Below are 15,690 nucleotides of genomic sequence, written 5' to 3' on the forward strand. Positions count from 1 at the left end.
TCTTTTAAAAACCTCAGCATAAAACCATGTCACAAAAAGATTTGAAAGGTAAGCAAGACACATGTTTCTGTTTCTTAATATCTTGCATATTCAAGTCATATACAAGTCAGGCCTCCTATTATCCTTTATAAATTACAAATTGATTAAAATGTATGTGTTTGAACTTCAAAGTCCACGCACAAGCAGGAATTGCTTCTCGTTACAGTTGCTACAAGTTGCTAACTCCTTTATTACCCCATTTAAAGGCTGCTTCAGGGTACATAACTATAAATAGATCTGCACCCTGTACACGTTTACACTGTGCCTAAACACAACCGTCAACAATTAAATATTTGATGTAATTACACATGCTATATAAAAACGATATTGATATTATTTATATGGAATCACTAATGACATTTGTGTTCATTATTCATTATGTAAGGCACCATTTTTTACAACAAGATGACAAATGGCTGCATTAATAATTTTTCCAAGTTTGTACAATGGGACGTGAACGCAAATATTGACAGTCATTAGCGCGCTGTGTTTGTGTCTGCATGTCGGCGGGGCAGTAATGAGGGGGGTTACGTTGATTAACGTTGTATCTTGAAGACTCCTCCCTAATTAGCCATCCGTCGGCGCAACCTGGTGGAGTGAAGGAGCGCGACCCTTCACGGTGGCAGTGTCCAATCAGCGCTGTCAATGCAAGTCGTCGGCCGTGTCGATGTATGTGTTGTGTGGTAGCTGCTACGAGCAGGGCTCGACGGGCACTATGGCGGAGGAGGGCAGTGTGTACGAGTTTGAGCGGCTACAAACACAATTCCAGAGTTTGCTGAGCCGCTACTCAAGTGATGAACTGCGAGCCGACGGTAAACCGTTCTGCTCGGACTTTTGCAAGGTAAGGGAGCCGTTGTTGAAGTTGGTGACAGGCTTGTTGTCGAGGACAGGAGCGTTCATATTAGCCGACTCCCCTCCCCCAGAACTGGTCGCTACGCGGCTAGCATTTAGCACGTAGGCTCGTCAGAATGTAAGCTAACATTTTGTAGTCGCTTAAAAAAAACACATATCACCATAACTCCTTTTGAACATCACGTGTAATAACGCATGCTCATTTTCAGATGATGTTATCGAAGCGCGCTAGTCTGTAAATAAGTCATATTCTCTGGACAATAAGTGTTCACTGTACTGCAAGCAAGCTAGCTCGGCTACTCTCTTGAGCCAGCTAGCCCAACATTTGCCCGCAGGTTAGCTTGAGCCACTAACTGGACAACTTTCTGCAGCCAAATAGTGCGTTGAGGTAGCCGTTTGTGTAGCAGGGATCTTGTTCGCTTCCTGACTCGTCCCTAGCGAGAGGTCGCCCTGCTGTTAGTCGCTTGCGTAAGCTAGCATTTTCTTTAAAGCCCAACTTCGAAATGTTTCCCTAATGACCCGTCTTAACCTCCCAAACAGCAACAAGACGTGTACCTGTAGATGTTTGCCTTGCAGTAGTAGATAACAACAACAACAGCAAATCAACAACACCAGGAGATGTCGTCATACCCTAAAGATTTCATAATGCTAAAACGTCGATTATATTTATCTCACATTTAAATATCAGTGGCAGGTAAATCTCACTGCCCAGATGAGGTCATAGCCTACCTACTGCCAGTGGAAAATAACAACTGTTGATAAATCCAAAATATTATTTTTCTTATGTTGTTACTGGGCTACTGTCATCACATTCAATCCAATGATTTACTTCCTATGTTGACACAGTCTGGGCACTTATGAAGGGAGAATTCATGGACCACAGCTGCTGTGTTTTGAATCAGATAAGCTGACAAATTTACGTGAAGGTGTTTTGTAACTTCCTGCTGTTTAATCCAATAGGACACTATATACTTTAAAGAGACCTGAGAATAACACTGACAGTTAACAATCACAGGATTCCCGTGGTGCACTAGTGTGAATTCTTGGGTCTCCGCCATTAGTGGGCAATATTAGCAAATGGTACTGTAAGCATCTGACAGGCTGACTGGAAGAAAAGGAGCACATTTTGTTTTTAGACAGGCCCTTGACTGCCATAGGTCATCATTATGTATTCATGAGGATGGCTGCAGACATACCTGTCCCTGGCAAAATCATAATATCATAATACAAGACATGATTCCCATGTGTTAACTTCTGTAAGGGTAATAATCAGTGAGTAAGTGAGTGAGTTTCCCCTTGGTTTTTAATAGCATACTAAATTGAGGTATTGCTGGAAGGGCTGTAATGAATAGTTAATCAGCTGATTATTATTTTAGTCTGTAAAATTCAAAGTCTTTATATATTCTTGTTTAATCCGACCAGCTGTCCAAAACACAAGGGTCCCACTTTTACCAATGTGTAACATAGAAAAGTGTTTTTTCTTTAATGGCTTTTCAAACTATTGAATGATGATAGCTGCCACTTATGTTGATGAATTGTTGCAGCTCTCTTTGGTTTTTATTGGTGACACTGCATAACATCAACCTTTTGCATTACTAATGTACTTATAATCTAATCGCAGTCAAAAACATTTAAAATCGACAGAATTATGCAAAATGATACAAACAGTTGATTGTCCCTGTAATTTTGTTTTCTTGACCCGTCTTTTTTTTGCCTTTTCTCCGTGCAGCTGGTGGAGGAGTATGCGTGTCGCTGGCAGGTGCCACTGCCTCAGCTCGGGATCCTTGAGTTGGCGCTCCGCTACTTCGCTCGAGCCTCCACCTTCTTCCCACCAAACTGTGATCATGTGCTCCACACACTCAGTAGTCTGGCCTTGTGAGTACACAGACCTCTCAAAAGAGTTGGTTCTCAGTCTTTGCACACTGAAGTGATAGCGGTGCCATAGAGGTTGTATCACTGCTTCAAAAAAAATTGCTGAGGATACGTCTTTGCTATGGTGAACTTCAGAGGTCACATTTTCTGTGAGGTCCAAAGTGTAGTCCAGGTTTAAAAAGTTGTAGTTTTAAATCAATGTTTTTTCCATAAATGTGACGTGCTTCTGCATATTTTACTTCAAGTTTATGGTCACTCAAACTGTTTTAAAGTTAACCAATACATCAGTCATAACCACTTTCCCTTTGTCAGGGAATTGCAAAAATTCCACACTGACAATATTCACATAAACATTAATTAAAACTTTTGGTTTCATGTGTATGTTAACCACCTCTGAAGGGTCTAGTATTTTCTGGGTGGCTGGCAGCAACATTTGTGGAGCTGAAAGTTGATTGTTTATGCTGGATCACACAAGCACATTTGTGAGCCAGGAAAACCCCTGGAATGCTGCCAGCTGTAGACCCAACTCCAACCATTAACTCTTCCTCCTCTGTCCCCCAGGATTTCCCTCAGTTTCCTAATCAAATGCATTCTGCTGTCTCTTTGTCGTTGTCAGTGAGTCCATTTAAACAACTGAACAGATCATAGGTGTAAAATGTGTTTACACTGTTTGTAAAAGGTTGATTTGTCGATGGAAGCCAATGATTTTTGATGTCGTCACAGGAGTGTATTTGAGTTGCTGCTGTTCTTTGACCAGACGGACTTCCATCAGGAGCCACTGAAAAACTTCTCCATTACATTCCAGGTAAGATGGAAAAGCGGGCAAATCGTAGATTAGACTTTAGGACGTCAGTTAAACTCTTCATTATATGCTATACCTCTCAAAACAAGTAACTCTGCAGGGCATTATTGTTGCATGAATCATTTCTGAAAATAGTGGTACCACCATTATAAGTCACTAATATTTTTGTCCCTTGTCCATCCTCCAGGAATGTCATTTGGTGCTCGTGAGGCATCAGAATGTTCACTTACTTCAGGTGGAGCGTTTGGTTCAGGGCGACGGGCCTTGGTCCAGCTTGGTCTTACAGGCAATCCTCAGTGATTCCAATTTACCTCCGAATGAAGGTAGGTAACATATACAGCATTTGTAGAATGTACAACACAGATGCCATTATCTATAAAACCTCAGATTAAAATAATTGACCACAGTGTTTTCCCAAGGATGGAGTTGCAGCAGAGGTGTTTTCCTTGTTTTCTTTTTTTTTTTCTTGTGCGACCTGTCAGAAGTTTTCTTTGTACTTGCTCCCACCAGAAGGGCTCTTGGGGCATCGTACATAGTCTACATATTGTACATACTTTACATTTCTGCATGATAATGAGCAGAGGAAATGTCTGTGTAGCATACATATCAGGTGCCTCATAATTTAGGTAAATACACTTACTGACATAATAAGCTTTATGATAGTTGACATTTATTTAAATGAAAAAAAAATATCATCAACCTCCTCAAGGTGCATAAAAGGGAAACACTGTTTGCCTGTCATCGAAAAGTTTTAAAATTAGTTCAGCATCGTGTCAAGTTCATCTTCACACAAGCTGTATTTTTTTTGTAAAAGCCTGATTCTCCTGAATCATAAAGCAAAAGTTTGACTCCATTGTTTAGTTGAATTGGACTCGAGAGCCCTTTTATAAGTTGTAAGTTTAGTCCAGAGTTTATCTGAGTTTTTTTCTCAGGTTGTTTAGCGACATTGCTGCAAATGTTAGCATCATATATTTGTCTCTCTTGTTGCCTTCTTTCCTTAGTGGATGGGTGCATCAGCTCTGAGCTGCCAGTGTTCTTGGAGCTCCGGGTGCGCTACCTTTTGTCCTGTAAGCGGGTCGGTGAGGCTATGGCCCTGGCTAAGTGTTGTGCCCGGCATCCCACTGCAGGACAACACTTGTTCTTCCACCAGGTCTACCTCAAGTGGCTTTACAAATCTTCACAGCACGACTGCCTACATAAAGAGGTGGGTTGAGCTACTGTTTCATATTGTAGAGGAGCACGTCTTTCAACTAGCGAGAATCAGAATTTTGCTTGAGTATCACACAGCTAGACCATAGAGGACAATTCTGAACTGACACTTGAATTCTCCACATATTTTAAGGTGGTTGATCTTGGTGGTAAAGATGCAGTTCACATCATATGTAGTTTGGAGTGCGATGAAAAGGATGACTTGCTACTAGCCCTCAGCAGAGCCTTCCTCTCCCAGCAGCTCCGCAGGGGAGACATGTACTATTTGTGGTAAGTTGACTAAAAATTTATGCTAATGTAATTACAAGTCATCGTATGACACCAACTCACTGGTCCTTTATTTCCTTTTCTTTTTTTTTTACAAAAAAAACACAACTGCCAAGTTATACGACATTTAATAACAATTATCAACTCTCATCTTTGCAGTGATCTTGTCTTCGTATGGAGTAAACTTCACAGTCGGTTGAATACATCTAAGCAAGCTCTACTTGAGGAGAGTCATCAGCTGATGCGGTCTGCCACCAATGTCAACTCAATCTTCCCTTTCATCAGAGCCATACTGAAAGAGGTGAAACAGACATTTGAACTGCAGTACATACACTGAACAAAATTATAAACGCAACACTTTTGTTTTTGCCCGCATTTTTCATGAGCTGAACTCAAAGATCTAAGACTTTTTCTATGTACACAAAAGGCTTATTTCTCTCAGTGTTAGTGAGCACTTCTCCTTTGCCGAGATAATCCATCCACCCCACAGGTGTGGCATATCAAGATCCTGATTAGACAGCATGATTATTGCACAGGTGTGCCTTGGGCTGGCCACAATGAAAGGCCACTCAAAAATGTGCACTTTTACTGTATTGGTCGGGTCCGGGGGGGGGGTCCGAAAACCAGTCAGTATCTGGTGTGACCACCATTTGCCTCACGCAGTGCAACACATCTCCTTCGCACAGAGTTGATCAGTTTGTTGATTGTGGCCTGTGGAATGTTGGTCCACTCCTCTTCAATGGCTGTGCGAAGTTGCTGGATATTGGCAGGACCTGGAACACGCTGTCCTATACGCCGATCCAGAGCATCCCAAACATGCTCAATGGGTGACATGTCCGCTGAGTATGCTGGCCATGCAAGAACTGGGATGTTTTCAGCTTCCAGGAATTGTGTACAGATCCTTGCAACATGGGGCCGTGCATTATCATGCTGCAACATGAGGTGATGGTCGTGGATGAATGGCACAACAATGGGCCTCAGGATCTCGTCACGGTATCTCTGTGCATTCAAAATGCCATCAATAAAATGCACCCGTGTTCGTTGTCCATAATGTACGCCTGCCCATACCATAACCCCACCGCCACCATGGGCCACTCGGTCCACAACGTTGACATGAGCAAACCGCTCACCCACACGATGCCATACACGCTGTCTGCCATCTGCCCTGTGCAGTGAAAACCGGGATTCATCCGTGAAGAGAACACCTCTCCAAAGTGCCAGCCGCCATCGATTGTGTCAGTTACGACGACGAACTGCAGTCAGGTCGAGACCCCGATAAGGACGACAAGCATGCAGATGAGCTTCCCTGAGACGGTTTCTGACAGTTTGTGCAGAAATTCTTTGGTTATGCAAATGGATGGTGGAAAAGCAACTGGGGGTGGCTGGTCTCAGACGATCTTGGAGGTGAAGATGCTGGATATGGTGGTCCTGGGCTGGTGTGGTTACACGTGGTCTGCGGTTGTGAGGCCGTTTGGATATACTGCCAAATTCTCTGAAACACCTTGGGAGACGGCTTATGGTAGAGAAATGAACATTCAATTCACGGACAACAGCTCTGGTGGACATTCCTGCAGTCAGCATGCCAATTGCAAGCTCCCTCAAAACTTGCAACATCTGTGGCATTGTGCTGTGATAAAACTGCACATTTTTGAGTGGCCTTTTATTGTGGCCAGCCTAAGGCACACCTGTGCAATAATCATGCTGTCTAATAAGCATCTTGATATGCCACACCTGTGAGGTGGATGGATTATCTCGGCAAAGGAGAAATGCTCACTAACACAGATTTAGACAGATTTGTGAACAATATTTGAAAGAAATAAGCCTTTTGTGTACATAGAAAAAGTCTTAGATCTTTTAGTTCAGCTCATGAAAAATGGGGGCAAAAACAAAAGTGTTGCGTTTATAATTTTGGTCAGTGAATGTATAAGATTCAAATCTTTTTTTATTTATTATTTATTTTAATGTTATGTCCTTTGTATCTTCCTAGCTGGGAGAAGATGGTAAACAGTTCTGCGTGGAGCTTTGTGCTAAGGCCCTCGAGACTTGCCTTCCCTGTGATGTTGTTACCAAGTCCCTAATCTACAAAACCATAGCTGGCCTGCTTCCTAATGACCTGGAGGTTTGCCGCGCATGTGCTCTCCTTGTCTTCTTCTTGGAACGCACAGTTGATGCCTACAAGATTGTATACCTTCTTTACATGCATCCTGATCAGGAGTACCACGTGGAGCACAGCCCCATCGCAAACCATGTTCGCTTTGAAATGCTGCAGGTAGAGCTTCTTTGTCACAAATCATGAAAATGCATAATTTAAGACTCTCCGATGAGCAGTACAGAATTGGTTCTTTGTTGGTTATCATATTGTTGTACAAAAGCCTCTTCTTTTTTCTCTCTCTCCTCAGGTCTTGAAGAAAGACCTCTATTTTGACCCAGAGTTTTGGAACCTCATTGCTCTGCGGACCAATTGTTTGAAGTTGATGAGTGAGAGGGGAGTTAGTGCTGCCCTTGAAGAAATCATGGAGGACAAATGGATCCTTAACTATTGCACCAAAGAGCCTGCTTTCCGGTCAAGCAAATCATGTCAGAAAGGTAGGAAAGGGTCACTTCAGGCAGCAGCAAAGATGCGGCACCACAAAGAGGAAAGACACCGTGAAGAGGATACTGACACTGCATCTAAAAGACTAAAGATGGGCCCAGGTAAAACACGATTAAATGTCGATCTCACTGTAAAGAAGAAAGGGCTACGATCTTTGAAGGACGCGTCATCGGAACCTTTGAGGCGTTCATTCTGGCAGCTAGACAAAAAACCGGACGGTGTCACTATCAGGTGTGGAGAACATAGACGCATGACGCGACTCTCTGAGAAGAACCCACCAAAACGAAGGATTAGAAAACCCAAGTGGCTTCTGGAAGACTCAGGAACTCCTGAAGATAACAATGTTCCTACTAAGATCAAAAAGCAAGAGTTGACACATCAGAAGCACCATCGATCTTGTGTCGTAAAGAGGTCTGAAACTGGTCAGATCAAGAACAGTGCAAAACACAAAGCATCAGTAAACTCTGATTTAAAAGCAAGGGAAATAAACAAGCACCAGAGAGGGTTTTCTTTGGACTGTCTTAAACCTGCCCCCACTCCACAAGTTATTCTTGAGCTCTCCTTACCAGACAATGAGCTGATGGTTTCGTTTACTGAGGACTCGTGCAACAGATTCCCCCAAGTGCTTCTTTACAAACCCACAGTGAAGCTTCCGACCACATCACAACCTGCGAAGACTGTACATCGCAAAGAGGTTATTCTTAGGGCTCGGGATGAAACCATGTTTATACAACTGTTGCACTGTTACGGCCCACGTCAGAAAGGAAAAGGAAATGGGTCGAACGCTCACGGCTCGGTGTCAACGATCACACGCTCCTCTGTGCAGGGAAGTCCTCCGAAAAATCCACGAAGAGAGCGCTGTGGAAAGCCTGACATGAAAGTTGGAGCTGCCTCTCATACGCGAGCAGGCGCTGACGAAAACGTCCACCTGGAGCAAACCACAAAAGCAGTCTCACGGATGACGTCTTCAGCAAGAGAGCTCCATAAGAAGCCTGCTGGTGTGAAAGCTACTATTGCGTCAAAGACATCAGCAGCAGCCCCGGTGTTAGAGAGGGTCCCGCAAGCTGAAACCATGGCTTCAACGAGAGAGCTCTGTGAAGAACCTGCTGTTGAAATGAAAGTCACCGTTGCCTCAAAAACCTCAGCAAACCTCAAACACCAAATCACTGCTTCAGCTGAGGTTGCTCCAACTACAAATGCAAACAACTGCAATCAGAATGTAGTTATTGACCTAATCCATCCAGTCTCCAACACGGCCAACGATCCAAACATTGGTGCTGCAGATACTACGTCCTCTCCGTTCCAAGATGTTGTTCGTAGGGATGAGCACACAGAGTCACTTGCCTCAAAGGCTGAGGGTGTTCCTGTAGCCAAAGCAAAAGTGGACACCCCAGAATTGCTCTGCAACAATGTTGCTGAGGATTTATCAGACTCAAAAGGAAATTCACCTTGTAAGAAGGACACAACGCCCAGAGGAAACACTGTCTCTCCCAGTAAGGTATCAGAGTCTCGTGCCACTTATTCACCTGCAGACCAGGACAGTATAAATGACATATCTGCTTTGACATTAGTAACAGAGATGGTTACTGAACTTGCACCCGAGGCACTTGCTCACGATCTGGAGAGTGACAAACGACGATCCCCAGAGAACAGTGCCTCCGAGGAGTCAATGGCTTGGAGTAAACATAAAGTACCTCAAAAAATCCGGTCGACCTCCATCTGCTCTGAACAAGCACAGGACACCTCCGAAGTTGCTGATATGCAACTGAAGAGAGGGAAAGAGGGACCGCAGGATATTGATCAAGAAACACCCGAGGAGGATGAAGACCTACCAGAAACAGAGGAGTCCAAGTTGGAGTACTGCTGTACTTTCTGTAACAAGGACTTTAAGGGATGTCGTGTTGTCTCACATGCAATGTTCCATTATCGAAGAGACGAGTGCATGTTCTGTGGGACGATGTTCAAAGACGACCTCTTGGCCATGATGCACCTGTCCGATCATATAGAGAAGCTAAAGAAGATCAAAGAGTCAGCCGGGGACAAAGTCCAAGAAAACCGGGTCTCGGAGACCAAAGGTATTTCCATACCTCTGACCTCTGCCAAAGATAAGACCACAAATATGTCTTCGGCACGTCGTGGTCGCGGGAGGCCAAGGAAAACTGCTGAATTTCCTGAATCAGTAAGTCTTCAAGATGTCAGGCCGTCTGAATCTAGAAAGTTAAGATCTAAAGAGAAGACAGTGGATGGAAATGTGATACAAGAAAAGAAACAAAACACTTCAAAGCACCGTAACAGTGAAACACGTGTTCATAAAGTAAATGGGCATGTCTGCAAAAAGAAGACTGACAAAGCAAAAAAGGACTTGGACCCCAAGCAGCCCCTTATGCAGCAGGAGCTCTCCCAAGAAAGATCGGTTAATGGATCTGAGAATCCTGGGTTTTCAGAAAACCAAGATGGAGAGATGGATTCCTCGTCATCTTCAATCTGGGTAGAGAAAGGGTCTGGTAGTTCCTCTGAAGATAAAAAGGAGAAAGAATCTCTGCAGTTCCTGAAAGCAGCTACAAAGCATAATGGGGAAGCTGTTAAAGATAAAGATGTGGAGCCACAAGACCGAGTTCGCTGTCCTGTGGGCGGGTGCGTTTGGTTTAAGGACTTGTCAAAGAACCGAGTTGCACTCCTGTACCACGCTCTGGATGATCACTATGGTGAGCCCAAGCCTTTAGAACTGGCGTTCCGCGTCGGAAAGAGCAGATGTGCTATTTGCATGAGGGTTTTGTGGAGTTTCGAACACTTTCAGCACCATGTTGAAAGACACAGACTCGCTCCTCGGCACCCTTGCCTCCATCAGGGCTGCAAAGCCAGGTTCAAAACAGGAATGGAAATGAGACGCCACGCCAGGAGGCACAGTCCGCTGCAGGCAGTGTGCTGCCTCCCTGGTTGTTCTCAACTATTTATTTGTCTCTGGGCACTAAACCTTCACGAAAGAGAGCACTACGCTTCCAGACCCACAAAGCCAGACAGGATCGCAAGTGAGGAAACTGGTGACAAACATGATCATGATGGGAAGAAACAACTAGATCATGAGCCAAAAGACACCGTTGCCGGGAATAAGACTGTGAGTTTAAAGGCTTCTCGTAAATTAAGAGGACAGGCAACGCACAACACGTCGTCACGAAGACATGCCAAGGTTCCTCTTCTCTCCAGTGTCAGAACATCCGTGTTGAAACAGGAGTCCAAAGAGACCAAGGATTCAAATGTCTTAAAGAATCTCTCAAATAAAGACACCTCTGGACAGCCTACTGTCCCTAATCTGAGATTAAGACAAACATTAAGAAAAGTAACAAATACATCCCTGACTGCTCCCAAAACTCATAAAGTCATCTCTTCATCATTGTTAAATCTCAATAACAGAGTGAAGCACAAGCTAAAGAAACACCAGGTGAAAGTAAATGCAAACGGTCCTAAGAGAAGAGGTCGCCCTCCTAAAATAAAGAAAGATGTGCCTGATGAAAACACGTCTACTGGTCCAAACAGTGAAACTGTCAAAGAAAAAACTTCTCCGCCCAAGGATCCGAATGGCCCTGCTCAGCTTTCAAGCCAACTTAAAGTAGCAGTGACTTCAGATGTGAGCAACAGTGAACAGGACCAAGACGTCAAAAGTACAGAAACATCAGTCGATGAATCAAAGCTTAAGGATTTGGTGGACAAGCAGATTGAGAAAAGCCATGTTAAACACAAGGGGGGCTCGCATAACACCTCGACAGCTGTCGTGACATCTAACAGTTTGAATCAAACAATCGGCACAACTTCTGCAGACAAGGCACAGAAGTTAACCGCCGGCAAAAAGAGGAAAATGCACAAGGCAAAAAAGCGCTCCGCTCCTAAAGAAAATGGCAGCAAAACTCCGGCTGCTTTCGACTTCAGCGAGTCCAAGAGGAACAAGGTTAGAAATGGAAAAGTCAACACAAAAACCGTCAAGAAAAAAATTCCTCTTAAAGAAACCGAGTTTGCTTCGAAAAAGACTGCCAAGGCAGTATCTGCTGTCCCGCACGTTGAAGCCAAAGCAGCTGTAGAAGAAAGTTCTGCTGATGAGGATGGAAAAGCAAAAACACAAAACGCAGACTCAACTCAAAACGGCACGGGTGACACTGTGCCTGCTGGTACAGCAAATGAGGCAACTGCACCATCCACGTCAGTAGAGAAATTACAGAGGGTAACAAAGGAGGAAAAATCAAAGAAACCGAAAGAAAAGAACACTAAAACTGCTTCCTCAGACTCAGGCAAGGTGAAAAAGAAGTGCAAAGATGGTAATAAGAAGACGGACAAGGAAAAACAGCCATGCAAAGGCGAAACATCTGCTTTGAAAAAGACTAAAAAGTCCAAATCTGTAGTCCAATTCCCGGATCGTGAGACCAAAGCAGCAGCAGCAGCAGTGGTAGACAGCCCTCTTGATGAGGTGGGAAAGGTAAAGGAAGAAGATGCAACACACATCAGCTCTGGTCCCTCCGTGCCTGCTGTCCCCAGCAGCTCGAATGAAAAGAATTCTCCTCCCACTGCCACTGAAGAGAACACGCAGACGGTGAAAATGGTAAAGAAATTAAAGAAATCTGACCGTGTGAAAAACTCTGACCCCAAGAAAGCAAGTAAGAAGCGCAGGAATATTCTTAAAGGAGACACAAAGATTGTGAGAAAATCTGAAGACGACGGTGTTCCATCGGCAAAGTCCGAAACCGATCTGGAGGAGCGCTCTGCGGGAGAGACTTTGGCAGAAAGCCCACAATGTCCAATTAGTGGCCCAGGATACTATTTAATGAACGGTCAGGCGTCAGTTCAAGATGTAATATCCACAGTTACCAAGGACGCTCTTGCCATGTATGGTAAGAGGCCGTACATGCGAATTCCGCCCACGGCATACCTCGATGAGAAGTACATCACCATGCCAAAGCGGAGGAAGGAGATGTCGCTGTTCCAGTCGCCCATGCACACTCCCCCTCCTGGGCCGGCCCGCACTGCGGCCGTCCTGCAGAGACAGCGGTGTGCCAATTGTTTTGCTACTTTCAACAGTGCCGAGGATCTGCAGTGTCACCTCCAGCTGCGAAAGTGCTCGAACCTCTTTGGGTTTGACTCCGACGACGAGGGTGAGTGTGAAGCCTTTAATTACGGAATAGTTATACAACATGGAGATGTTCCGATGCCGATACCTGGACTTTGCATATCCCTCGATACTGATAACAGATTAGATACCAGCGCAATTTATATAATGTATATTTAACAGCTGCATGCTACTAACCCTGTATGGTAGTGGTGATTGTTGTTTGGCATGCAATGTATGCTCTGTATGTGTGTCTTTTTATAGAGTTTAAACCTGCCCCAGGCCATAGAATGTCGAAATGAACAGCTATTAAAGTGAGCTCAGTATGATAATAAATAATGCAAGCATTTGTTAAACCAAAACTTTTTTTTCTGTTTCAGGCAACAGTTGAACTGGTGCACTCAAGTCGATGTGGATTACAAGTCTCAATTGCAAATTAGACCCTGAGGACCTGCATGAAGCCCCTGGACAGATCGTACCTCGACAGACTCCTCTCAGACTGGCTTGTTCGTTGTTTTGGGCAAAGACTCACGCATCAGGCGTTATCACAGGAAGCCGATAAAACTGACTTTTGCTGCAGCATGTGCCTGTAACGCATGGCCCTGGAGCGGCCATAACACATCACACACAGCCAGTCGGTAAAGACACTACTGAACTGAATCCCGGTCCAGACTAGTAGCTCACAGCTAGTACTGAAGTGCCTGCTCTGGAAATTTCCGTGCTGTTTCTAGCGGCGATGACTGTTGAGGAGAGAAAGCTTTGTGGCTTTAAGACTGGGCTCACGAAAGCTGTGAAAAAAACAAAAACACAAACTGATGCTCAATGAGGAGGCGGCTCCTGCTGCCACTAGGATCCATATTTTTCACATCAGTAAGCCATACATTTTTGTTTGCTTTTTGCACTCTTTTCATAAATTATGATCATTTTTTCCCCCAGCTTAAACTCTCAAAACGACGTGAATTGTACAAAGAGAGAAGCTGTAGTATTTCATGCAATTCTTAACAACCTAAGGTCACAGACATACTGTGGACAGAGTCTAAACTTAGACAGTTTTGCTGTTTCAAAGTCTTTTTGGAAAGTTTTTATGTATGATTCTTGTTTAAAATTTAAATTTATTTCTTATTCAGAGTTGCCCATGGGGTTGATCAGGCCTGTTTTTCTTGTGCTAATCACAATGTACCAGTAGGGGTCAGTGTTCACCAATGTCAAGATCCTCATCATATTTAACACGTTTACTTTTTTTCCCTATTACTAAACACAAGAATATATTGAAAGTATTTTTTGCGACAGAAAAATGTATACATACACATTGCATTTATCAATTTATAGTTTTTTTTGTCTTCCAATCACATCCATCAGCATGTACGTACTTTAGCAGTAACAGCCACCAACCACAATGTGCCAGTATGCCACTAATATTTTTTTCCGGATTCTGTCACTGATCTCTTCTGTCTTCTATTGGCTGTCGGAGCATTTTTGCGTATACGATATTTTCTCACTTTAATATAGAGTTTTCATCTTCACTGTTCAAGACCACACGGACATTGTGATTTCTTTTAGCGTGAATGTTTGTCTTGCAGGATTCCTTCAGAGGGCAAGAGAGATGTGGCAGTGTAACTACCACAGTTTAATGTGTAACAAGAGGCCGCGCGCGAGTCTTTAATGAGCAGCAGCAGGTTATATTTATTTATGTTTTATTTTCTATCTTTTGTAAATATTTGAAGAGTTTTGATGGCTTATTATAAAAGGAGTGTTGGAGCTGGGTTTATATTTTGTTCTTGAAGAAAGAAATAAAACTTATTTCAAATCTGTGGTATCCGATATAATAAAACTGCATGTTTTAGTCTGAGGAAAACTAACACAGCAGTGGACTGTAGAGGAAGAGAAAATTATAAATAGTCTATTCTTAAGGAGATTGATCAAAACTCACTTTGGCTTATGTCAACTTAATATGAGATTACTCTTAAAATAAGTTTTGCAAGCCGACATCTTGAACCAGTTGTGAAGATCTGAAATAAACATGTTGAAATGGCAGAATATTTATCAAAGAAACTTCATAAATCACACACATGACAGTTTGATTGAATGAAATTGATTATTGTTCTAAGATATTTCAATGTAAATGACATTGAAATATGTTTGGATTTTTAAAAGGAAGTGAACCACCAAATGTATTTGCCCGTAACTTCATAGATTGAAGATATTTTCCTACTATTCTAGGAAAGGGCATGAATCATTACTGTGGAATTAATCCTGTTTCTGCATGTCATTGAGGAGGGCAGCCAAAGTGGATATTCACCCTGCTGGGTCTCAGTTATAGCCGGCAGCTGAGGCTTTCTGGGTTCCATGTTCTCCAGCACTGATCATTATCCATCTGTCACTGAAAAAAGCCAATGATGCAGGCAGACAAGTGTTGTGGCAGCGTAATATGCAGACAGTCACACGGTCCAGACCGAAAGGTGATCACTTTATTTTCCATCCGAGTCTGACGACAAAGGAGGGGAAGAAACGGGAGACCGCAGGGTCAAGTTCCCACTCACAGGTGTGTGCATAAGCGTCTGCATGCTGAGGGGCGGAGATTTCCCTCCACTGGATTTTTCCTTTGTAACGTGAGCAACATAATGTTCATTTCTCATCATGCAAAGGAGCAGTGACCAGTATTGACTTCATTATTATTGCATTAAATGTTATATTTCTGAGATTGTTGGTAATGACATTTTATGATAACACATTACATGTATGTGTCTGTTCTTGGTTTAAATTTGTCAATTCATGACCTCAACATATCACAAATCCCAGTTAAGCCCTGAAAATGATTAAGAACAAGTAGCCTATGCTGTTGACCGAACACAGCATTTATTTCTTTTGAGCTTTAACATGATGAAAGGATGAAAAGTGTCCTGTTCTCAATGCGGTGCTTACAACACACAGATGTTTTTATGTTCCTCACAAGGTGTCGCCACG

The 15,690-nt window shown here is 43.3% G+C and overlaps 1 protein-coding gene across 1 annotated transcript; it reads left to right on the forward strand.

The window, feature by feature from the left end:
* The first annotated feature begins 560 nt into the window (after nucleotides 1-560).
* On the forward strand, nucleotides 561-14,535 carry LOC118309813. The gene is made up of 10 exons (XM_035632333.2): nucleotides 561-880; nucleotides 2,621-2,766; nucleotides 3,487-3,568; nucleotides 3,753-3,888; nucleotides 4,567-4,769; nucleotides 4,908-5,044; nucleotides 5,201-5,342; nucleotides 7,029-7,310; nucleotides 7,441-12,772; nucleotides 13,107-14,535. The coding sequence occupies exons 1-10, from the start codon at nucleotides 707-709 to the stop codon at nucleotides 13,115-13,117; spliced, it is 6,645 nt and encodes a 2,214-aa protein (XP_035488226.2). The 5' UTR covers nucleotides 561-706; the 3' UTR covers nucleotides 13,118-14,535.
* The last annotated feature ends 1,155 nt before the right edge of the window (nucleotides 14,536-15,690 follow it).

The sequence above is a fragment of the Scophthalmus maximus genome, chromosome 1 (genome assembly GCF_022379125.1).
Source record: "Scophthalmus maximus strain ysfricsl-2021 chromosome 1, ASM2237912v1, whole genome shotgun sequence".
Taxonomy (NCBI): domain Eukaryota; kingdom Metazoa; phylum Chordata; class Actinopteri; order Pleuronectiformes; family Scophthalmidae; genus Scophthalmus; species Scophthalmus maximus.